General features: G+C 38.1%; 1 protein-coding gene across 2 annotated transcripts in view; it reads right to left on the bottom strand.

Moving 5' to 3' along the window:
* PCSK5 (proprotein convertase subtilisin/kexin type 5) overlaps window positions 1-25,225 on the bottom strand; it is a 261,481-nt gene that overhangs the window by 151,140 nt on the left and 85,116 nt on the right. For both annotated transcript variants that reach the window (XM_075739243.1, XM_075739241.1), the window contains exons 6-7: window positions 5,876-5,964; window positions 599-771 (exon numbers count right to left, since the gene is read on the bottom strand). In XM_075739243.1, coding sequence (XP_075595358.1) covers window positions 599-771; window positions 5,876-5,964 — 262 coding nt within the window. The remainder of the gene's footprint in view (window positions 1-598; window positions 772-5,875; window positions 5,965-25,225) is intronic.

The raw sequence follows: 25,225 nt of genomic DNA, 5'->3' as shown, positions 1-25,225 counted from the left end.
ATTGAAGATCTCTGGGCTATATCACAGAGAAAAAGTAATAGCACAAACTTGTAGAGAAATGTATATGTAAGTTATAAATAGGGTATAAGTTGTCCGAGACCAGACATAAATGCTAAAAGAAATATGGGTGTAGACTTTTTTTAGCCCCCAACTCCCTATTAAAACCATCGAACTTCCATTAACAAATCAAGCAAAACAAAGCAATAAAAGCAAGGAAGAAGAAGGAAAAACGTTCAAGGCTTTTGCTTTAAAATTTCATTGCAATTCAGATTTGATGACTTGGCACTGTTGTGCAAAGTAGCATTTTTCAGTCTTGTTTTTTCTTGCAGAATTACATCATTACCTCAGAGCAGTTTTAAAGGACACTGAGGATGATGTATTCCAGTTGAAAATGAACAGAGCTGATATACTTCAGGCAGGACTGACCATCAGGTCGCTACAGAAGGAAAATTTTTAGTTTTACACAAAGGAATCTTTTCTTCTTTCCTTCAGAATCCTTTCCTCTTCCCCATGCTGTGCACTTGCACGTACCAGGCATGTATACTCTTAGACTTGCACACTAGAGCAATCCAGGAGATGTACTTTGATGCCAACCTACCATTCTGATGCCATTCTCAAAGGCCTGACGTGCTAGAGAAGCCGGTCCGTCCACAGTCTTACCGTCGTCATCAGGCCCCCAGCTGGCACTGTAGATGTGGATGTGCTGGGGATTAAGGCTTAGAGACTTTGCTTCTACCATGTCTGTCACGTCTCCGTCCAGCATCCGTACACCTTCAGAAATGAAACATACAATGAACAGGACCAACCAACTCAAAATACTTATTACTTTTTTTCTTTTTTTTTCCCTGAGAAAATTGTTGTGTAGGACATTGGACTGAATGATCATAAGAATTTCTACTGTTGTTAAAAAAAAAAAAACCAAAACCTGTTTGGATATGTGTTTTTCCAACGGAAAAAAAGTCTCTAGATGAAAAAAAATACAAAAAGGAAGAAATATTTTGTTCTTTCTTCGAGTTTTAAAAATTATCTACAAGTCATTCATCCACTCTACACCCTTTGAACTTCCACAACAAGCTTTTATGCTAAAGAAAACTTAAAAAAAAAGACTTGAACCTTGAAATGTTTGTATGTCTCACTTGAAGATAATATGATTTTCTTTCTCCTTTTATACTGCAGTGAAACTGTAGCACCTAGTGTGAGTCATTCACAGTCCTAAGTGTGTTGATAGACGTAATAAAAGGATCTCTGTTGACAGATAAACATGGGATTATTCCTTCATTGTATGAGGCCGCAAAGAAGAAACTGGGGAGAAAGCTCATGTGTACAGACCAAGCACCATACAGAGTAGCAAGGCAGGAAGTTACTAACAAATACCCTATATGCAACATTATTCAACCTGAAACTACAATATTGTGAACAGCCTCCTCTGTGCAGAAGAAGCTTTTGTAAGGTATAATCTGAAATTCTTGTGTTAAAAGAATTCATTCATGTAGGTTTGGACAAGCCAGTGTGGCAGCCCTTCTAAAGTGAATGACATCATGGTGTTTTAAGATTACTAGACTGCATAAGGTAGGCTTAAATCTGGAAACCAAGAAAATCATAAAGTTATTCTTTTGACTAACTGTAAGACTTTGACTGAAGATAATTCTGACTGAGAAAATTGCCAATGTCAGTTTTAACCTGAAAAAGAAAAAGGACCTACATACAGCTAGCGTGACATCTGATCAAAGGGATGTCAAATATTAAATAATAATTATCATGTAACTGTATAATAGTACCAAGTAATGATTACTTCCACAATTAACAAGTTTGACGCTCTTTCCACTTTATAAAGGCCACTGCTATTTATAAGCAAAATTTACATATTTTTAATTACAGACACATTTCATTTTGCTCATGAGCTCAGACTGAAGTAACTGGAGTGTTTACCAAGACCTCAACTTCCAATTAACAAAAGGCACAGGAGGTGCTTTGTTGATAGAAGGTCTTTTTTTTTTCCTTACTCTGATTGACTCAAAAATGGAAAGTGATCACATTTCTAAGTTCACACAAAAGCTGCCCATGTTTTGTTAGATAATAAACTTTTACAAACAGTGATCTCACTATGAACTTAACTTTATTAAAAAAGTCATTAAACCAACTCTGGGATTCTCAGGTTTTATTTTTCTTCCTCAGCATAATCTCAGAAAATTAATGATGGGTGGAAGTTGTGTTCTCAATTTCTTTCAAGCACATTAAAATATATTTAGTTCTCAATAAAGATAATAAAAGGTACACTGCTTTTGAAAGAAGGAAAATAAAGCTGTGTTACTCTGTTACTTCACAGCAAGCCTAAATACTACTACATGTACCCAGTGAACGGTAACTCCAAATTCTCCACTGACACCTGAAGTAACTCACCTCAGGTTCTTTTGCTAATGCTGAAGTGGTCAAATCTAAAGCAACGTGGACAAGGCTGTTGGCTCTCTCCAGCAAACAACTGACAGACATGCTTCAAAGGTGACTTTGAACAACAGAGGTCTCATTGGCTATTTAAAACAAAAATAATTCCTTTCTTTCTTTCTCTCTCTCTTTTGCTTTCTTCCTTCTTTCCTTCTTTCTTTTTTCTTTTTTTTTTTTCCCAAATGTCTGGTGTAGTTAATTCTGCCAATGACAAAAACTCCAAACTGCATTTGGCATGTGGTGATAGCGTAACAAAAGCTGTCCAGAAGGCAATTAACAGACTGCATTTGCAGATTGTTCCACCTAAGACTTTAGAGATCTGTAAACTTTTTCCAATATTTGCAGTAATTGCCAAAATGTAAGTGGCATTTTAGTCAGAACAAACTTTCAATGAATCACAGGAAACATGCAAAACTGAGCTGAAAGCAAGTTTTCTTTTAAAATGTTTGTTTTTAATCAGCATCTGACTTAAAGAAACAGCTGAACTAATTCCTCGTCAGCTGAAGACAATCTACATCTGTTGTGCCATAATTCAGTGTAACTGTTTTCCCGTCAAGACTTGAGCCCAGCCAAGTAACTAAGCACCCAAATCCCCACAGATGCTTTGCAACTTCCACAATCAGTCTGCAACAATAACAACACACTACCCATCCCTTCCTATAAAATGTCTCACAAGCTTTGTAGGTGGTAATTTGCTACGTGTGATTACTGGAGAGAGTCATGTTAAAAAAAAATTAAAAAATCTACCCCTTTGGTGCACTGGTTTATCTTCTACTGAAAGGGCCCGTAGCTCAGCTAAGCATAAGAAATGTCTCTCTACCTGTAAAAGAAGTGAAGATCAAGACTGCAATTTTACTCAAATTTTCTTATCTGCAGATTACATCCTCTTTCACACCATTGTAAGAGAAAGCTCAGACTTTCTAAGGATCTTATTTTTGACCTATTTGTGGTCAGAGGTTCTTAAATGTGTGGAAATGAGACAAGAAATGCAAACACATTTAGGAAAAAAGTGAGCATTGCTGGTGGGTATCTTGTTAATGACTTCCTATCACAAAGATCATTAATTGGATTTGTTCAGCTGCCAATATTTGATGGAATATGGACGGAAAGGATTTCTTTTCCCCTTGCTTAATCTCCTTACTATCCCTTACATGTCCAGACATGCTTTTTTGGTTTGAAGTAAAGAATCTTGGTGGAGCAAATTCAGCATCACTGTTGGCAGGTGCTCCTCTGTGTAAGGAGAATGTAATTGCTTTACCTTGACTCTAGTTTCTTCTCCAAGAAGGCCCCAGGAGGGTGTTCAAATCCCTGGGAAACAAGTGAGCTGAACACTAGTTCAGCATAATATGATTCAACCTTTTTACACTCTGTCTGGCCTGTGGAGAGGGAACACAACCACTGCATGTTCACATGTAGCTTATGGCTTTTCTAAGGGAAGGGAGGGAGTTATGCCAAATAGAGGGCAGCAGCAGCAAAACTCTTTAAATATATACACCTAGTGGAAGAGGAAGCCTAACCTCCCTTCCTAATACCCTGGAATTCCCTCTCGCCTCCGATTTTCTAAAGATTATCTGCTGAGCCTCCTGAAGTCTTATTCTCAAGTGCTGATGCTTTTAAATGGTGGCACGTTATCTCAAGTGAGGTTTACACAGTTACTACTTCCCAGCTTTCTTTTAAGAACAGTGTTAGTGATGGCTCTGTGGAATCCTGGGGACAAATGGAGTGGGTAAAATTTTTATTTCACTTAGATCACTGAAATTTCTCGAAGGCTGTTATATTCTACATACTAAATAAATAAATAAACAAATAATTAAAAGGCACACATATCAAGTCTTTGCCATTCACTTTAACTCAATTCATACTATGTCTACCTGAATCAGTTTTTACACTATATTTAGAAAAGGCCGTGATTCAGCTAATACGCCTGGAGGGTTTCTAAAACATTATTATTGCACATTCCTAATGCTTAATAAATAATAACCTACTAAGAAGCCACTGTTACTAATGGAGAACTTTTCAAGGACATACCCAAGCTGCTGCAGGTTGTGTGGCTATCCAGCTCACAAACTAAACTTCTCCAGAAGCCATCTTTTATCTCTACCACTGCACTACCTCTCCTCTGACTCTGTTTTGACAACACAATAAATCTGATTTCATAGCTGCTGGTACATGACCAAATGCCATGTCCACATGAGACAACCCGTTCTGTCTGCCACAAACTCACTCACTTAGCCAGTTCAGATTTTCTAAAGCACTCTGACAGGGTAAATTTGTGCAGGCAGGCTCTCCACCTGAAGGGAAATTGTTTTTCTGCATCACTCTAACCTTATGCTGGATCAGGTATTGTCTATCCTCTTGAAGCCAGCAGGAAAACAGAAAGCTGACATTAGGATGATGTTGTGTGCTTTGGCTAATTTGAAATGCAGCTGTGCTCACATTTGATTTGGATCAAACTTATACTGGTCCAGTAGAGGACAGATACAGTATGAAATGCAGCTGTGCTCACATCTGATTTGGATCAAACTTATACTGGTCCAGTAGAGGACAGATACAGTACCATTAATTGTGGAAACATGGCCTCAAGTCTGCCTGCTCATATTTTTGAACTGTTCTCTGGTGTATATATAGGTAAACATGTTTCTATTTTCACAGATGGGCTCTATTTTGGGACAGAAAATCAACAATTAATGAGTTGGAGCTACAGGTCTTTCTGCTGAAAGCCAATACACCAATCCTATGATTTCATCAAAGGTATAAGGTAAAACTTCACTTGAAACATTAAAATCTGACACAGGCAGGCTACAGCCTAGATGACAAGTAGATGATATCTTGACAGTCATTTCCACACATTAAGCCAAAGGTCTGAACTGAGCAGCCACTGACTAAGAATTCATAGAAATCACTTGGAACCTCTTGGCTGAATGAAAAAAAAATGTGATCAAATCTCATATTTCAGGCAATAATCTGATCACACAGAGGGATCAAAAGACGACTGTCTCCAATCACAGCAAACACCACAAAAATGTGTTATGCTTTGACAGTGTTTTGTTTGGGCTCAGTATGCAAGGCAATATTCCTGACGTGTACATTTACTTCTGGTTTGTCAAAGTTCATCACTTAGAGCTCTGAATCTGTAAGAAAACCCAAATGTCCTAATTCTGGGGTTTGTGTTTTCATCAAAGGTCTCCCCTTCTATTTTTCTGTGTGTACTGAGAGGCAGTGTTACAGGAAGCACTGGAGAAGTGTCATCGCAGACAAACTCCTTCAGTTCCGGTATTTAACGACCACTCCACAACTGAGATTTACTTGCTAACACAGCTACGTTTATAATCCATACAAATCTCCTTCACTTGTTCAGAAAGGTCTGAATGTACCATTTAGCACAAATGGCTCTTTGGTTACTTTTTTTTTGGTGAGAGATTGCTTCACATACCTCCAATCTTGGCATTAAAGGCGATTCCTACTGTGCAGTGTGAGTTGTTTGCCGTGGCTGCCACTTCTCCAGCACAACGGGTTCCATGCCTGCAGTCAGACAAACATTTTTCCGAGTAAGCACAGACTGTTGGGATTAAAGGCTTTGACCTTCCTCATCCTCAGGTGCTAAAAGCACAACTATCCACAATGTCTTGCACTACTCCATCCCTCATGGTAGTTTATACCCATGTTACAATATTCCTCCAAACATACTTTAACATCATTATCACAATCATATTAAACTCTTCATGGTAGGCTTTCTAGATACTGGAAACACACAATTTGTAATAAAGACATACAACGATGATACGTAATCCACAGAAACAGAAAGAAGTCTTGGATACTAGTTCTTCACTTTGAACTGAATCTTGCATTATAGACAGAATTTTTGTCCTGCATTCTCCCACAACCACTCATGTTGCTACAATGTAGATCTCCATGCAAACTCCATCAGGGACCATGTGTACTGCACTCTTCCATGAGGAAGATGAGATTGTGCCAATGCCCACCCTGCTGTTTACAGGCAAGCCTAAGACTGGCTATACGCCAGGTATGCTCAAAGCTTCTGTGTAGGCATGTCCTGGTCAGGCCTTGGGCCAACCCTGCAAGCCTGCTGCCTTTCTGGGAGCAGAAAAAGCAGTTGAAATACGCTCAACATCAGAGGTATACCTTGTGCCTGGAAGCAGAGCGGGGCTGCAAGGGTATAATCTTAAGAAGCTGCTGAAGGAAAACACAAAACCTCCAGTGGTTGCTCACCTCTTTCCCCACTGTGCAAAGCCACAGTGGGATGCCTTGCCTAGCCCTGATCCATGCTCTCTATGAGGTGACAGTGGTCATCCATATGGCCACCACGGTAGGAAAGCTGTCCCTCCTTTTTGTGATTTTTGCCTGCAATATAGGTTTCAGAGAGTGTTTTCTACCAGTAAGTTTTGCCATCATCCTTGTGCAGTTAATATCATCTGCATTGCAGAAATGTGACACAAGCAACAAGGAGCAGACAGGGAACTTTAGAAGGCTCTGTGGAGAGGAGATACAAAGTTTCAGACCAGACAGGAAAAGAGATGGAGAGCTGATGAGACAGAGATAGATAATGTAAAGCTTGGGTAGCCATAAAGAAAGAAGTTTAAAAAGTCAAGGCAAAAAATAGATAACAACATGGCAAGCATTTCAGAGGAGGCTAAGTGAGGTCAGTTGTGTACACAGGCATCCGTGCTGGTGGTGGTTGACAGACTGCTTACATAGAAATCTGGAGAACATGGGTGTTTTTGAATTAAAGTTGACGCCCATGTTACAGACAAGAATCACAATTGCTTTCTCTTGGTACAGCTTGTTTTGGGTAGAGTCACTCCTTATTTCCTTATTATTAGTGCAACTTTTTTCCCTTAACTGTTAGAGACACTTAAAGGAGAAACACTAAGATAACCTGTTTGGAGTGGATTAACGTAAAAAAAAGAACAACAAATAGCACTAGTAAAAAAAGAGAGGAAACAAAAAAATAAGCATTATAAGTGATCAGTGCTAACCTGTTAGAATTTCAAAGGAGATCCTTCAGTTTATCAGACAAGATATATACAACCTATGAGAAAAGTGTGATCTGCATTCACAAAATCAGAGCGACAAGTTGGATGCTGATAAATCCTAAAGCTGGATCAAAGTTTCACCATTATATGTATATCTCAACTAATTTCTTATTAATCTGTTCACAATTCATCATTTGACTGCCAAACTTGATCAGAGAATTTTTCAAGACTGAATTTTCAAGCCTAACTTTCTTCATTTGAAGAAAGCCTATCTGACTCTAATTGATAAACTAATGTCTTATCCTATTACAGAATTATTTTGAAAAGCCTGACATAAATAATTCAGGAATCACAGATGAAAACAAGTTTGAAAAAGGTCCTTCTTCATTTTCGAGTATTTTCAAATAATATTCTAGCTCTGTTTGTCTGAAGCAGTGTCTTTTTAAAATGTATTAATATCTATAGGAAAATGCCTGTCTTAAGAATTGTTTACAAGACATATGATTCCCAAACTTCCCTTCTTCTCATTATGATTTTGTTAGGTGCCATGTATAAGTTTAGAGGTGTTATCACTCAAACATCAAAGCATGGATGACTATACTCTATGAACGTAGAAATACCCACACGCATCACCTCAGTGCATATAATTTATTAATAAATCACTGCCTGACTGGTGAAAGGCATGTGGCTGAGCAGCAGCTTCCCAGAGGGAGACAGTATTGGCAGGAAATCCATCCTGGGTACCAAGTTTGGGAAGCAGTGATGGGAGAAAGGCTTTTCAGTAGGGGAAAGGGACCGATAGAAACCACACCTGGGTGATGGAGGCTGCCTGAGGAAGAAAGGATGAAACAGCTCAAGTTTGTCCATGGTTCCCGACGAGTATACAGACACCTGCTACTTTGTTAGCAACGCCCACCGAGTACCGTCAAAAGGGTTAGATTTCCACTGGATCACCAAACACACCTCAGTCATCCCAGGGCAACGTAACATTTGTAGAGGAGAAACAGAGGGGACGTGTGGCGGGTTTGGGGGCAGGTCACAATGTGACTGCACCTCCCAGCAGCAACCCACCATAATACGGGATTAACAGCAAAACGAAACTATATCCTAAATTCCAGCTGAAGTAGAAGCCGCTGCAGTGGTAGATGTAACTTCAGTAAGAAGTAGCCAAGACTTTAAAGGACTGGTATGGAAGTATCATGACACATATTTATTGAATTAAAGCACAGTAAGAAATGTCATGTACTTTTGTCATAGAAAAAAGCATATTCCAGAGAGAATTAGATCTTTGGACAGTTTTACAAGATGCAACTCAAATTAACTTTGCTGAGTATCTCACTAGTACTCACATATTGGAAAATCCTTCCTTTTATCACATTTCAAGTCTAGTAATGGTATAAATTTATTTTGTAAGCAGATTTTTATGTTAGACCCTTGCTTCTCTGCCAAGATTATTATTAATTGCATTCTACATTTATAATGGCAATGACAAAATTAAAAGTTGTTTTATTCATTTCAAGGTCATATGTATAAAATTGCACTTCTTACAATCAGTCTCCCACTGTGTGAATTAATCATATATGCAACTCAATTTGTTTTAATATGTTATCTTTTATGGGTCCTTTAAGTGGTATTTCAATTATGCTGTGAAAAGGAAGACTTTCAAAAAAATTCTCATTTAAAAAAATTATGTTCTTTCCACATCATTTTTAACTTTCTCTGTCCTAGATATTTGCTTGAGGTCTACAGTTTGGAACAGACTCTGAATTCTGCAGTTAAAATTAGAAAAACCTTCTGATTAATCATTATGCTAATTTCTTAACTAACTTGATAAACAAATATGATGAGAATGATGCCTGAAATTGATTAAATCTGCTTTAAAGCTATGAAAACTTCTGGGCATGAAATTCTGAAAACTCCAAACTACAAACGGAAGCAGTATAACCAGTAACAAGAGGTGAACAAGACACATTTTCAAGTTGGCATTTTTTGTGAATGTATGTATGTACAAACATAGCAATCTCCTGTCTTTGCGGATGCCTGCATCACATACAACTTGTTTAAAAAGTTGATGCAGGCCTAGAAGAAAGCATGACTGCTCTTCTACAAAGGCCTGTCTTGATAAACTTTTAAGGGTTGGTGCTTCATTTTGCTGGATCCTTTGCCAGCTTACGTTGAAGGGAAATAAGTTCCCAGGCTGTTAAATGGCACTTTGAAGGGTCACTCAGCTAAAAGGTTTTGCACTTGTCCTTTCTGTTAATGTCAGGGTGATGTTACAGCACAGAACAGAAACACGAAAGAAAGCTTGGTTATGAGACGTTCTGCTCATCTACAAAAGTGACTCCTACCTGGAGTCGAATAGAAAGAAAAGGAATAGAAAGAAAAAAAGGTTTTGTTGTTGTTTGTTTGTCTCATAAGGGGAGACATGAAAAATTGCTATTCAAAGTCAGATTTAGGCTCAGGAGGCTGTCAGGTAACAGAAATAAGATGTCACAGGCATTATCTTCAAAAAAAGTGGTACTTAGATGCTTATAGAGTTGGCTAGCACTTTCCACCATAAAACCATCTTTTATGATTCTGCCTAGCTTTAACTGCTAATTTTTCCATTCCAGGCAAATAAGTACAACTTTTTCAGAAATGTCTTTATTTTCATTTTGTATATGAGAGAGACAGAACAGAAAGAACAAAGAAAATATGCAGGCAATTAAGATTGATTTTCTTCTCTTTTTATAAGGAGGAAATTTGTCAGTCTGTCATTAATAACAAGTCAGTAAGGTGTCAAAGACCTACTCAGGAAGATCTTAGTAAGGATAATTTTTTTGCTTTATGATGCCTTTGCTATTATATGGAGAACTTGAAATAAATTGTTGAAGAAATACAATGCTGTGAAAACGTCTATGTTATTTTTTCTTTGCCATGCATGAACAGTGCTTGAGCACCTGGATGCTGAAGGTACAGTCTTTTGACGGCTCTCAGGTGTAAAAGATCAGACAAATTTAAGAGTTACACACTAATCTGTTACACAAAATAACTTTTTTCAGTAACAGATTTTTTTTTGTGAGAGAAATGGTTCCGTGTATCAGGCAATGATGGAAAGATGCATGTTCTGTGATTAACTATCATTCCCCATCGCACCGACTTAATTTAAACATAAGACATTTATCTTTCAATAATCACTCTTAATTTGCCTTTCAGAAAAGGAAGAAGGTATAAGGCACCAGGAACATCTTTAAGATAAAAGTTAATTAAGCACGCCTTTGAACGTTTAAAGTGAAGAAGAATTCAGAGTTAGTGAAGACAGCTGCCGGTAATTTGAAAAGCCGCTTTCATGTAAATCAGCTCTGCATTTCAGAGCCTCCATCTCTGACAGCTATTCTTTGAATTTCACAAATACTCTGACTGTGCATTTCTTTGCTGTATTTTACTCTTCTGGAGTTCATCAAGCATTTCAGAACACAACAAGCTCAGGGGATTGGAGGATTTAAAGCCCTCCAGCTTTTCATGACACTAACTTTATAGTCCAGCCCACTTCAACCTGTCACCAATGAGTCTTTTCAGAATGGGAACTAAAGGAAAAAAGTTTCAGAGTATTTCAATGCAAGCCTATCACAAACATCTCTGCTCATACCAGTAATTTACTGAGGTTTTCTAAGAGATATGCAGCACAGGAATTAGTTTGTAAACAAATGAAGGAAACAGTGGGGGTTTGGGTGGGGTTTTGTTGTTTGTTTGGGTTTGTTGTTGGGATTTTTTTTAATCCAGGGAGATGTCTACAGAAAAGAAGAAAACTTCACATCCTTTGCAAATTCTATGCTGCACATACTGTAAGAGTGGCTATTAAATATTTGTAAAAAGGTTAGAATAGATAGTCTAAAAGTTTACTTAAGGTTATATTCATTTTAATAGGCTGTGCTTGAACAGCCTATTTGTGATAACCGTCAATTTCCTTTCTCAGCACAATTATGTAATAAACATACTCCCTATGAATAAAGAACAATACATTAATATTAACAAAAAAATTACCTAGTCTTTATTATAAATTAGAGTAGAATCCCAGGGATGGAACATGTAAGATGAACTAAACTATGTAGTTGGTGGACATTGAATATTATTGCACTAAAGGAACTTTAAGTGTTAAAATAATTTTCAAACCTCTATGGGGAGACGAAGAATGGAATTTTAGGTAGCCACTGTTACCTGAGTTGGCATTTATGTTTTGCAAAACACTTCTTTAGTCAAATTTTCATGTTTTCAAAGATCTTACACTGTAATATATTCGTAAACAGGAAAACGTGATTATCTGAGACACCACAATGTAGTAACTGCTGCAGAAAAATATATATTTTAACAGCAATCATCAGAAATGCATTTTATCAGAAATGCATTTTATTGCATCCCAGAGTAATGTCTTATGTAGTGCAGAAGAAATAATGTTTTAGACCTGTTCATATATAAATGGTCTCTAATAATCTGCAGGATGAAAAATACTTTCAAAACTGGCACTAGGTTGGGATGTTGTTCTAGGAACATCTGAAAAAGGAGATATAAAGGAACTGTCAGAAGTTAAAAGCACGGACAAGGAAGACCTCAATCTTTGGCCTTTAAAACACAATCTGCTACAGCTGAAAAATAATAAGAATAAAGCTATTTCACAAAGGAGAGATATTTGGATATTAACAGTGAAGAAAGATGACAGAGTAAATGTGAAAAACAAGTTACACAAATCTTCAATGTGAGATATCAGGAAAAAATGCCAAAGACTTGGGTGTTACATCAAAGACAGGATCCTGTTTCTGAGCATCACAGTGCTGTAATGTGATTACAGCACAGGACTGGAAGCTGTCGTGAGTCAAGGTCCCCAAGGCTAATGACTTTTTGCATGATTAAGGGAAGTTACTTAAAGAATAACTTGAAAATATCTCATCTATTTCTCACAAATAAAATCAAAGATGACAGCATAAAAACAAACACATTGGAACACTTCACATCTCAGACACGCACATCTTAGGAATGTTCGTAACAGTGATGCTGCCTTGCCACTCTCTCTACATTTGTTAGCTGTTAGCAGTAAGCAGCTAATTTGTCGCAAGTGTGAAGTTCTGATATGAGCCCAGCAAAGGACTGTGCTTCTACAACATTAATTACCATTTTACAGCTTTGTTCTTGTGAGTGAGCAAATGTGTATGAACGTATAAAACAAATATGCCTTTTTTCTCTGTTTTCTACCAAAGGCAAAATAAACAATGAATACAAGGTCTGATAGAGCCAATGAAATATGACATAGAATGAGAAATAGCAAACGAAATCAGCAAATAATATATTCAGCCAAGTATATAGTTTCATGTATTAAAAATAAAAAGAATTATTTACTGATGTCTTAACATGTTTTAACCCAAGGCAAAATCTTAATTCAAGGCAAAATTCCCTCTTTTCTAGAGGGAAAAAGCATTGGTGAGAAGAAATGAAATAGTTCAAAAGCCAGCAAACAGCAAAACTTTCAGCTGAGTTTTATTTTTCCAGTCTTTCACATTAACAGTACAGTAACCCTCTTAAGGTGGGTAATCTAGTTCTTGTTCTTATTCATTAAAGCAAATCACAAGTGAAAACAGGACAGTTTAGTTCCTGTGCACTGGAATTAAACCTGTTCAGCAGCAACATCAAGGCCAGAATTACTTTGGAATAGTATACTGCTACCTAGAAATACCTAATCAAAAGGACAATTGCACTTGCTTTTGAAACTGAAGAATATGAGGCTACTTAGACTTCAAGGCTACCCTGCCACATAAGCAAAAAGATCTTTTTTTAACCTCATTCAAGCTGGTTGAGAGGCTGTAGAAGGGATGGAAAGTCATAGCACAAGGAGGATATGCTCCAAGCCATTCTGGCAATCATTTTATGTATATGAGGGTGGTTGATCTCTTTTTGTGTGCAGCCCAAAGAACAGAGTAGCATAAACACTCAGGAAAAACTGAATATCTGTCTATACTTTTCTCATTCTTAATCTGTGAGACTAGACAGTTTTATCACTTCACTCATGACATACAGAAAAAAGGACAAATGAAAGCCCAATTTCAAATCTTTTTGGAACATGGCTAACAAAAATGGTAAGGGGAACTACTGCATTACACAACTTAATGAGGGAAGGAGATGGACAAAATCAGGCATGTATTTTTACACAAGAAAAATTCTTGTAGTCATCTCGTAAAAATGGTTAATTTAGCTAATTTTTTACACTTGGACTTACTGGTTCAATACAATGATTAAACTGTCACTTCCCAGTCTGCAACAGTCTCAGTGAACAAAACACAATCCTAGAATTTAGATTCTGCAGCATCCCAATAACCTTATCTACTTTTAGTAACAGTAAAGTAACATCGTACTCTTGCATAAATAAAGGTATCTTTGAAACTTCCCAAGGCAATCAATCACTAAAAATACTAGACAGAATAAACCTCATTCCCAGTACCACCTCCTTCTTGATCAGGACACTATCCCTCTCATATATTAACATTTCTAGCAGATGACAGCAGTGAAGTAACCTCCATAGGGTCATTCAGTGTTTCAGGGATCTCTGGCTGAAATCCATTTTGTCTCCACAAACCTTGTTTCTTTGGGGAGAGAATAAATGTGGGTCTGTGGCTGCCCCTCTGTGGTTTTCTGTGTGAAGCTGGAGACGCTGGCACGTGCCATAGGTCATCTGTTGAGAAGCAGTTGATGCCCCCAGCAGTTCCTCCAGATATGTCTCATTTTTCAGCTCAGTATCAGCATATAGATAATACAAGCAATACAGCCAACCAGATAGTGAACAAAAACATCTTTCTGGCAAAAGTGCTGACAACCAGCCCCTGTTTCAGTGCTTATTGTTTACCACCAAATTACCTACTTTAGCATCACTTTTCTGCTAAGCAAATGCATTTTTTCAACCTTCTGTACATGAATACAAGCACACTTAATACATACAGTACAGTGCACAACTATGGAAGACTGTTCCTCCCTTGCCTCCATTATTGCCATGGTTATAAACAGCAATCATGTCATGTGGGAATTAATGAACATGTTGGAAGCACTAAACGTTGGGCATGTTATGCTTTCATATCAAGGAGACTCTAATCCTGACGACAGAGGGAAAAGCAGAGGGAGAGGACATAGGAAAAACACAGAACATATAGCCTTCACGATTCCTTTGTCCATACTAACCTATGTCTCAGAGGAGCACCTGGAAGTTTCTCAGCACCCAAGAGAGAGTAATACCTGGAGAGCGAAAAAACTATCTATTATGGAAATAATGGCAAGATAAATCCTGAACATGGAAGTTGCAGAGGGAATAGTGTCTGTGCCAGTTCCTATTCCTATGCCGCAGGCAATTCACTGTCCTCTAAAGTCTTAATAACGCTATATCCAAGTTTTAGCCTGCAAAATGATGCTACCCCATGCCAAAGAAATGCTGTCTGGATACTTACTAGTCCCAGCTGACTAGACAATAACCTCAGCAGGTGCCTCAGAGGCACCCTCTCTTTCTCTTTCCATCTCCTTCCATCTCAATGCATGCAACTTTTAGACTCTTGCAAAAAAAAAAATCAGTTGCGACACAAAGGTCATCTTGTCATTTTCATAGTCAATGCATTACACAGATTTCTAATTGAAAATACAAGACCCCCAGAGCAATCAAACAAACACCCAAACCTGAAAACATCCATATGTCTTCATAAAAGGAGACTGGAAATAAATATGTAATTCAACAGGAAACCTCACAAAACCACTAGATATGTTTCTAGATGTTGTCAGCAGATGTCTTGCTTCATCGACAACTTTTTTACTTAAAAATTGCACTGATTTAACTGGAAAGACACAAAAGTAAATGTATTTAAACAAACAAGCAAAAATCTTTGCAGTTAGCTTCTTATACCATTTAAACAATGTTTTATATCACCTTAATTTACCCTTGTTAATTACAAGCATAAAATATTTCAACCTGACATAAGTATATTTAAGAGGATACTTGGAAAATAAAGCCTTACACAAATTCTTCTTATGCAACTATACGGATAATGAGCATAGTTTAAGGTTTTGTTAATGTTTCTGGAGTCTAAATTAATCCTAATTTGAGAACAAGGCCTCAGATTGCAAAGGAAGTTAGTGTCACTCCCAATATTACTTTACACAAATCAGAAACTCTTGGTATGCTTTATGAATGCTTTCTATTAACTTAAGCTGCAGGTTTATTTGTTAAGTTTCACTAATGAACTATTATCAGTTTTTCTGAATATATGGCTATCAAAAGTTGATGATATAATTTTCAATATTTTTAAAAAGCTTTAGAGTAAGAACTGGAATACTGACACAATGAGTATTTTTGGCTAGGCCATACATTTGCTATTCCTAGGAAAATCCACCCATATTTATCTAAGATACTAGCCCTAGAAAACAGACTTGACACAATGGGTAAAGCTTGCTAGATATTTGCTGCTGAAAATTCCAGATTTACCACCTAGAGTGAACATGCTTGTAGTGGAGAAAGCTCACTGTCAGCATACTGACTATACCATGTTATCTACACAGTAGGCATAAAGAAGAGCTTTGGATGAGATGGATGCAGGTGAAGTAGTCTGTCATCTGTTTTTTGAGCAAAGGAAAAAAGTGAGTAACTAAAACCTGCAAATTTGCTTTCCCACCTGCTTGCATTTCACCAGCTTTTATTATAATGTCTATAGTCTTAAAAAGTCATACTACTGAATGTAAGAAAATACTACTATTCTCATTCTACTGAAGAGGTACCAAAAGGTTAAATTGCAAATCTGAGACTAGACAAAACACTTCTACTACAATAGCCACAGCTTAGTAATGATAACTTTCAGGATAAATATGTAAATTCTACACTCTTTTCTTTGCTCTGTAAACAAATCATCATATCACATCTGTAAACAAAGGCAGGTATAAAACTTCCAACTGCAATTTCTCAGCATGCCTGTAAGCCAGTGAGAAGCAGGAATATTTTGTTTCACATCAGTGCTGGCCCATGGTAGAGGTCTGCCCTGTGAATTAAAAGACTTTACATTGCAACCTAATTGTGCATGAAGAAACCCAGTGATGGAATTTATTTGGTTAATGCTTTTCATCTATTTGACCTTATAGCTGGCAAGCGGATTTCTAAAATTTTCAGGGGACCTTCACCTGTTTTGGTGATATGTTTCCTATGTATATGAAGTGTCCTATCTATCTGATATCTGCAGATACCACAAATTCCTCTGACAAGTGTATTCACAGTTGGTACATGCAATACTTTCAATGATATGAGTTAACAGAAGTGAAGAAGTAAAGATGTTTTTCTACTTTTCTTCAATTGTTTTCTACTTGCATTGCCCCACACTTCATCCAGTCACTTCCACTGCTACAGGTGTCAGTTATGTGTTGCTTTTCAGGAACCAATGGACCAGCACAGCAACTGCAGGATCAGCAGCTCTGCAACAGCTCCACATTTGGATACTTCTCTGGAGCATAAGTCCCTTAAACATGCCTACACACACAGACTAATTTGTCTCATCACAGATCTTGTGGTCAACTTCACCATGACATCTGGCTCACAGGGATAATGCTTTAGATACCCGTTACCATAAAGAACCCTTCCAAAGTCGTTAGAATTACTCCTGGAAACTAGTCCATTATTAAAACGTTGGGGTATTGACCCCAGCAGGCAGCTAACCCCTACCCAGTCACTCGCTCCCTTCTTTCCATTTGGATGGAGAGAGAATTGGAAGACCAAATGTGAGAAAAACTTATCTGTTGAGATAAAAGCAGTTCAATAAATAAAGGAAAAAAAGAAAAAAATGCAACCAAGTGATGCATAGGTCATTACTCATCACCTCCCACCTGCAGACCAATGCCCAGCTACTCTCCAAGCAACAGCTACCTTGGAAGAACTTCCTCCCCAGCTTTAGTGCTGACCATGGTGTTATATGGCATGGGACATTCCTTTGGTCAGTTGGGGTCAGCTGTCCCAGTTGTGTCGCCTCACAGCCCCTTGTCCACCATCAGCCCCCTTGCTTGAGAGTGCAGCATGAGAAACAGAGGCAGCGTTGATGCTGTGCAAGCACAGTTCAGCAGTAGCTAAAACACAGGTTACCGACACTGTTTTGGTCACAAATCTAAACCATAGCACCATATGGGCTGCTGTAGGAGAAAATTAACTCTGCTCCAACCAGATCCAGTACAACCTAGTATAACCAGGGAAAATAAGCCATTAAAAATCCTTTATCCAGGACTGCCCATGTTACCAGACCACTATGACTAAAACAAAGTAAAACTGATGCCTATGTTCTTTATCAGCTTAAATTCATGGCCATAAACCTGCTCTGTTACAGATACATTCTGTACATAGGTATTTTATCTTCCATTCCACATCTTCTGTTTCACAAGCTTTTGTATGACAGTATATTATCAGTCACTATTTATCCTGATTCATATTTTTTATCCAGACTGACAGCAATATATATCAGCTGGAGAGGCCTCAGGTGTTGAGCCATCTCCTTTTACTTAAAGATCTCAACATTAGAGGCCCATCATTTCTGTGCAATGAAAAAACAAATTAAACAAACAAACAAACAAAAATCTTCTCAAAAATATTTTGCATAAATTCTGCTGAAATCACACCTCAGCAGAAATGAAAAATATCTTATGAATACAAGAATGCAGACCTGGAGTTTCACGTTTAGACTTCCTTGGCAAGAAAAGCAGTCCACTGGAACTCCCCCAAAAAGTATGGGGGAGTGCTTTTACAGAAAAAAGATATTAATGCTTTCATGCAAGGAAGATACTGACAGATGCAAGGATCCTAAGGTCATAAGGCAAAAAAGAGGAGCGATACAGTGATGTGCAGGCAAGTCACGGATGGGTCTTTACCCATTCTGCATACTCCATTTCTAATAGTGGATGACTGCTGTGACAACATTTTAAAGAAACGAGTATTTTATAACTCTGAGTCTCCACCACAGTCCAGCTCAGAGACATACTTTCTACCTATTTTGAATTCTGAGTGCAATTTCAACTGCACTGTGCAAGATATGTACTGTGCTTAATCCTAAATTTAAGTTGATGATGTTCTTCATTAAATGGACCTGCCATTTCTTTTTAGACCTGCATTTCAAAGATGAATGAGAAAATTGCTGAAATAAGTTTAAGTTCTACTCTTATCTGTGTTGATAATTGTTTTTTAATGAAACATACCATCAATATGGCAGGAGCAAGGTTTGCTCTCAGTTGGAAAACGGGTTTCAGCATAAGAAGTTTAATACTTACACACTCACTACACTGCACTGCAGAACAAGTTAGTAGTGTTCAGAAGAGTAGTGCAGGGACGTAAGTCTGGGCCGAAAGGAGAAGTAACACATACCTTGTAATTACATTCTCTTTGGCACCTTCGACACCTCTAGCCAACAGCCTCACCATCCCACATGTTGCAGAAGTAAACAGGCCATAGTTTCTACCTCAGTTTGTTACCATCAGAGATTTGATGATTGCTTTGGGACTCTATAGCAATACAAATAATTTTCAAAGAAGGTTAAACTTTTGTAGCATAGATTCCATCAGTGCAATCTACATCTATGATGGATACCCATTGCTTTACTTCTGCATCTGAATTTCTTTCCCTTGACTGCTTTCCTTCAGGAAAAAAAGGTAACTTGTCTTCAAGAGAGCAACCTGACTTTGCTTGAAGTGTCAAACGTAATAATTTGACTGTATCTTTAAGAAAAATTACAAAATCACAGTAATATAAAACAAGGCTAGAAAAAATAAGCCTGTCTACAGCAATAAACCTATATAGATGAATATTCTTTCATTTGTAAGAAAAAGCAACATCTGAGAGTTTTATCCTGAAAATGTCATATAAAAACACCTACTAATTCCATTATGACATTTACTTATAGCATAACTTTGCACAGTTCTACTGTCAATAGCATGTTATTTAGAAATATGCTTCAATTAAAATGCTTTTGACACTGGATTCACAATTGCTTTATCAAATTTGTAATTAGAGGTGTGCTCTTGATGCCACAAGCATTAAAGGGGGAATTGATACTATAGTTTGTGCATGTATGTGCTAGCTGAGAAGTTTCAATGAACCACATTTTGCACGTGTTTAACTGAGCTGACTACTGTGAAATCAGCTGGTAAAACCAATTACCACATACGCAGCATGGATCCACTCTAACTTTCTCTAATATCTACAAGGTCTGAAAAGGGAAAACACATAAAAATGTATTTGTGCTCTTAAATTCTATTTGGCTGTGGACCTGTATGTATAACCATATGCAATTAGAAACTGGTCTACCAATTTAGTGAATCACTTGCCTAGTGTAGTTGCAGACTCTACTCCTAAGTTCAAAATGTCAAAATACAGACACATGCTTAGATGAAATACCAACTCTGGGAAAAACGTATGAAAAAAACCCTTTCATTTCTAACTCTCCATAAAAGAGAATTCAGAACAGTGAATGCCACAATACTGTAACTATCAAAGCTTATATCGCTCCTATTGTTGACTTTGAATTGGAAGGGAAGATCTGACTCATTGTTATCAATTATTTACGTAAAAGAACTAGAAGCAGTTGCATAACGCTTCAGAATATCATTTTATTTGTGAGCTCATTGTCTGGTACTTCAGTAATTAGAAACAGGAAAAAAGGCTTTCCTGTAGTGTTGTGGTTAAAAATTTTGAGACCATGAGATTCTTATACATTGTAAAAAGGAAGAGCACTGCTCCTGAAACACCAGTCAGGCAGTGAGGAGTATGTCTCAATGACCGATAGCAAAGCAGTGAAAAAGGACTGATTTTTTTCATCTTTGAGCAACTGGAATTCTGGCTGAACTTTGTTTTCCTTTATTCCTCTGTTTGACTTCTCTCACTTTCAATGACTACTCAAAGAAATGTTGTTCTTTTGGCTTTCAAAAAATTATAACTCATACCACTTGTATACTTCAGAGAGGATTATGTAATGCAATGTGATAATATAATGAGAAGATTAGAAGAGTTTACCAAAAGACAATTTCTGGCAGTTTGACAAAACTTTCGTTAGGATATTGTCCACTATTGAAGATGGAACCTGGATCAAAAGGCTACTGAATCAAGCCCTGTAGTCCAATGAATTTTTCATTGTCTTGTCAATATGAAATGCTCTCACAAGGGACTGACCAGAGACTAGTGATGAGGGTGCTTGTCATGGGTGAGTGAATCAGCTTGACAAAGACTGCCTCTCCTCAAGCCCAGCCAATTGTCCTCAACTACCAGGAATTCTGGGGCCCTACTTACTCTCAAAGAACTTCAAACGAACACACGTTTTATTCTGATGCAGAAAAACATGAGAATTTCAAAACATCAACACTTAGCTTGTCTTCTGTTCTGTTTTAATGCACCCATAGGTTAAAAACCTGTTTTAGAGTAAAAGAAAAACATTATCAAATGCACTATGTGGTGGGGATTCATGCTCCATGTTTCTACAGTTTTTGTCTTTTAAGGAAAGAAAATTTCCCTCTAAAAAATTTATACACATGCATCAAGTCCTTCAGTCCTTCCCTGAGAGAAACAAAGGATGTATGATCATTGCCCCTGAGGTTAGGCCACCTGAAGGACAGGCGTGTTCATTGGGTAACAGCACACAGGGATTCTAAGTAACAGTTAAAACAGAAAGTGAAGAAAAATATGCTCCAAATGAATCTGTAAAATTATCCTACTTCAACACAGTACCATTCTGCAAGCTGCAATGCTTATCTCCTTTATTTTTACAGTTTTACAGTGGGACCTTTAACTACAGCAACTGGCAAGCAACACAGATCTAATATCTCATGATCTCCATGCTGCATTATGCCCCTAGGCACTTGGTTGGGTCACTAGATCATAATTAACTTGGAGGCTACCTGATGTATCGCTAACACCACTCCTTGTAAAATGTGGCAATCTCATTGTAAGCTGACACAGACTGAACCCTACTTCATTATTAACATCTGCTAAAATTGCAGCACAATAAGATATGGCCATAAGGGCAATGAGTTTAAAATCAGAATAGAAGAAAACATGATAAATCTGTATTGCAATCTCTGACTGCAGCTTCTATACCAATGACCTCTATTTGGTTCAGACCCTGGTTTTCATAAATGAACACTTGCACCGGTTCATAGAAAACAATCAAAAATCTGCAGTTTCCTAACAATACTAACCAAAGCCCATTAAATTTGCAGTGACACTGAGACACACTAGACACCTGACATTAAGTCATTGGTACCTGGAATTAACAATACCACACTCACTGTAAGCATTTGGTCTATTGATCTGAAATATACATACATACTAAGTTAATTCTCTACTCTAAATTACCTTCCTCTTAAGGAAGATTTATCTGCTATCAAAGCTGGCATCGGAGGTTTTAAGCCTCCAGAGGCTGGAGAAAGGCAAGATGAAAAGTTAGAATACAGCAAATGAGCAGACACAATGGAGATGCTCTCTGAAAAAGGCCTTTTTCTGAGAGCTGATACCTCCTTTCACAGCTTAATCACTGGCTTTCCCAGGTCCTCCCTGCAGGTGTGAGACTTGAAGTCTGCAGTTCAGTCTTGTTTGAAAGCCTTGAGCAGGCACAAGCAAAAAAAGTAGTGACTAGTCTAAAAAATTGCAAAGGTATTTTTTTGTTGTTGCGACTAGCCATCTGACAGCAGAATTGGTTTTTACACAGAAGATAAAGTACAAGACGGTGCAGCAGTGCTTCTCAGTACAGCTTGTCTTCCCTTCAGTTTTGTCTGCAGCACATAATACAGCCAATTTCAAAGCAATAGCAACAGGTGCATACTGGCAATCAAAATGCATAAACTACATAGACAGATATCCCCAATTGTCAGCACTCCTTTCTATCACACTGCTGCAGTGGGAACCTTTTGAGATGATCTTTCAAGCCAGCAATGAGAGACTTCAGGCTCCCTGTGTTTGACTGTGCTCAGTTCTTCAGATAGCTGCTCTGAATAGTGTCACAGCAGTCAATGAAGCTTTCTACTTTTACTTCATTGACCATCCAGAAGGCGACAGAAGCTGATCTGCCTGTCAAATATCTAGTACCCATTCTGAATAAATGACTCAGGACACGCTACAGGTCTTTGACATAAGCAGACAGTATAAATTAGCAGCTGTCAGTCTTGGAAGAAAATTAAGCCTTTGGCATTTTATTGAGCAGAACGTTAATGTAACTGACAAAGGAAAGTAAAAGGAATCGGAATGGATGCCACAGAAAAACAATGTCAATATGTTGGATCCAGCAGGATTGAAACTCATTAACTCATTAATTTTTTTGCCACTGTGAGAAAAGATGTAAAGCTGTCCAGATATTGCAAAGTTTAGACATAAGTATTTTGTGTTTCTTAGGATTTTTGAACAGCAAAAATTGTTGTCTCCCAAAATCTCATGATCATTAAAAAATAATTCAGAAGGTTACTAAAATAACTTATTTATGTACTGGGATGCATCACTGAAAAATGTTGAAGGGGCATCCAAAGAGTGACTCAGTATCTCCAAAACAGAAACAAACACTTACTTTTACTTTTTCTAACATAAGTTTATTAAGAACTGCATTAAAGTCAACTGGTACTATTTAAAGAAGTTTTTTTAAAAGGTCCTCTGTTTTATAAAAGTACCTGTTAGCAGAATAAGACCTAAGCTCTGAAATATCATCCGCCAAAAAATTTTCATGAAACAGAAAAACTCATTTTTGTTTGCTCAAAATACCAAAATGTTCTAATATTATGAACATTTCTGTTTTATTTCTGAGGCTATACAATGGCTAGAGTACCATTTCAGTGATCCCATCTGCATTCTGTCTCAGGACCTGTGACTGATAATGCCTAGTTGTTTCAACATAGATGTTCACAGGTAACCGTGGAATAACAGAAAAAGAATAAAGCAGCAGTACTCAGCAGTAAACCAAAACAAGATGCTTTGCATAGCAGGAATGACTTCGTCCACAGCTGACTGCTGTCTTTAGCCTGTGAGCAAAAGGAAGTTCTAGTATAGGCCTGTACCATTTACAAGCTCCATGATTTGCTGCCAATTCGTAGAAACCAAAGTAAACTTCTGGCAGGACTCCTACATACCATAGTAGTTAAAGAAATTACTGTCCCACCCTGATTTTGACTACAAGTCTTGAAACATTAGTCTAATGTTTCTTCCTACCCTCCTATTCTCCTTAGCTAATAGAAGATTTAATGTAAAACTTAAAAAATATAATTTTGGAAAGTGCCACTCTGGTTATCTACAGTTCCTTCACAACTCACCAGTTAACTTTTTTCTCATTCCTTTTTCCTCACCAATAAGCCTTGGCAACAGAAAGCCTTCACTAATAATTAAAAGTGAAAAGCTAGCAAACAGACCCAGTACCCTGATGTTTCACAGCTGCATGCAAAGCTGCCCAGAGACACCTGCTTATTTTTACAGCAATTATTTTTATTTTTTTATCATTCCATCTCTTAAGGTTGGGTTAAAAATGAGGCAGAATAAACTAGATGACTTCATGAAACGATGGCACATTTGTACATCCCACCTTTACTGAAAAGACGCAAATAACCATTACGCAATGTTGTCCAGTTGCTATAGCAGGAAGCAGGAATCAACCAAATTGGTCTTGCACATTACGAAGTCTTTGCAAACTATGGCTTTCAGAATGTTCCCTGGTTGAGGTTACCTCAACTTCCAGGCACAACTTCAGTATCTAGTGCCAAATGACCACGTATGCTGGATAGTCAGAACTCCTACCCCAATTTCTGACAGGCTACTAGTTGTGCTTTTCAGTACCTATGTAGTCATTAAATTCTTGTTTAGGCCAGTGGGAACTAGGGAAGGAAGGGTGACAGCCCCAAAAGTCGAAGGTACATAGGTGCTGCTTACGTGGCTCGGTGTATCTGCTAATTGGAAATACGCAGAAATAAGCAGAGGTTAGGCTGCCAAGTAATCTTACACTGAAAGCATGCTTCATGCATCCTCTGTGTCCAAAACCTGCCTCTAGATCAACACTGAACCTCCTGATAACACTGATGAAGCTCAGTACAGGGCAGTATCTGCCTTCCCACGACCACATCTCACTGCAGGACCTTAGGGGTTGGGCAGTGAGAGTATTCACCAGGGAGGTAGGATATGAAAACTCAAATCCCCAGCCCTAGAATAGAAATGAATTGGTCCCATTTTATATCCCATATAAAACTCTTAACTAGCAAAAAAACCAGAAAGCAGCCTCCCTTCTCTGGACAGGCTTTGTAAGAAAGTGATGACTTCAGTACCCAGCCAAAGAAAAAGATTCAGCTGTGATTCACAGCTGGAGGTACATGGCTCCTCACAGCACCAAGGAAAGTGCCTAAACTAAGAGGCCTCCAAATCTACCCTCACCATGCCCCAACTCTAAGGACAGGAGCATCTTCATGCAGATGAGCAAGGATGAGTCCCCGAGGTGTGGGGGGGGCGGTGAGGGGTGGTGGACAGCAGCAGAGAGGGACATGCTGTAACGGAAACTGGCAGCTCAACTGAGGAGAATTCACAGAGGACCAGGCTGACTGTCACATCTTTTGTTAAAACTCCTTAGAGGCCACTGCTGGCAACTGCCTGTCCATCAGTTTTGTGGACAACAGTCGCAGGCACTTGGGGCATTGTCATACAGTCACCTTAGTTCACTGAAACTGGTGTTGCCAGAGAGGTGCAGGCCATGCTTCATTTTCCCTACATGTGCCTGTCCTGCTCTCCTCTGACCTCAACTGAGCTGAATGAGGTAACT

The sequence above is a fragment of the Balearica regulorum genome, chromosome Z (assembly GCF_011004875.1).
Source record: "Balearica regulorum gibbericeps isolate bBalReg1 chromosome Z, bBalReg1.pri, whole genome shotgun sequence".
Lineage (NCBI taxonomy): Eukaryota > Metazoa > Chordata > Aves > Gruiformes > Gruidae > Balearica > Balearica regulorum.
The sequence above is the reverse complement of the archived record's forward strand: the minus strand, read 5'-3'. Positions and strand labels throughout refer to the sequence as shown.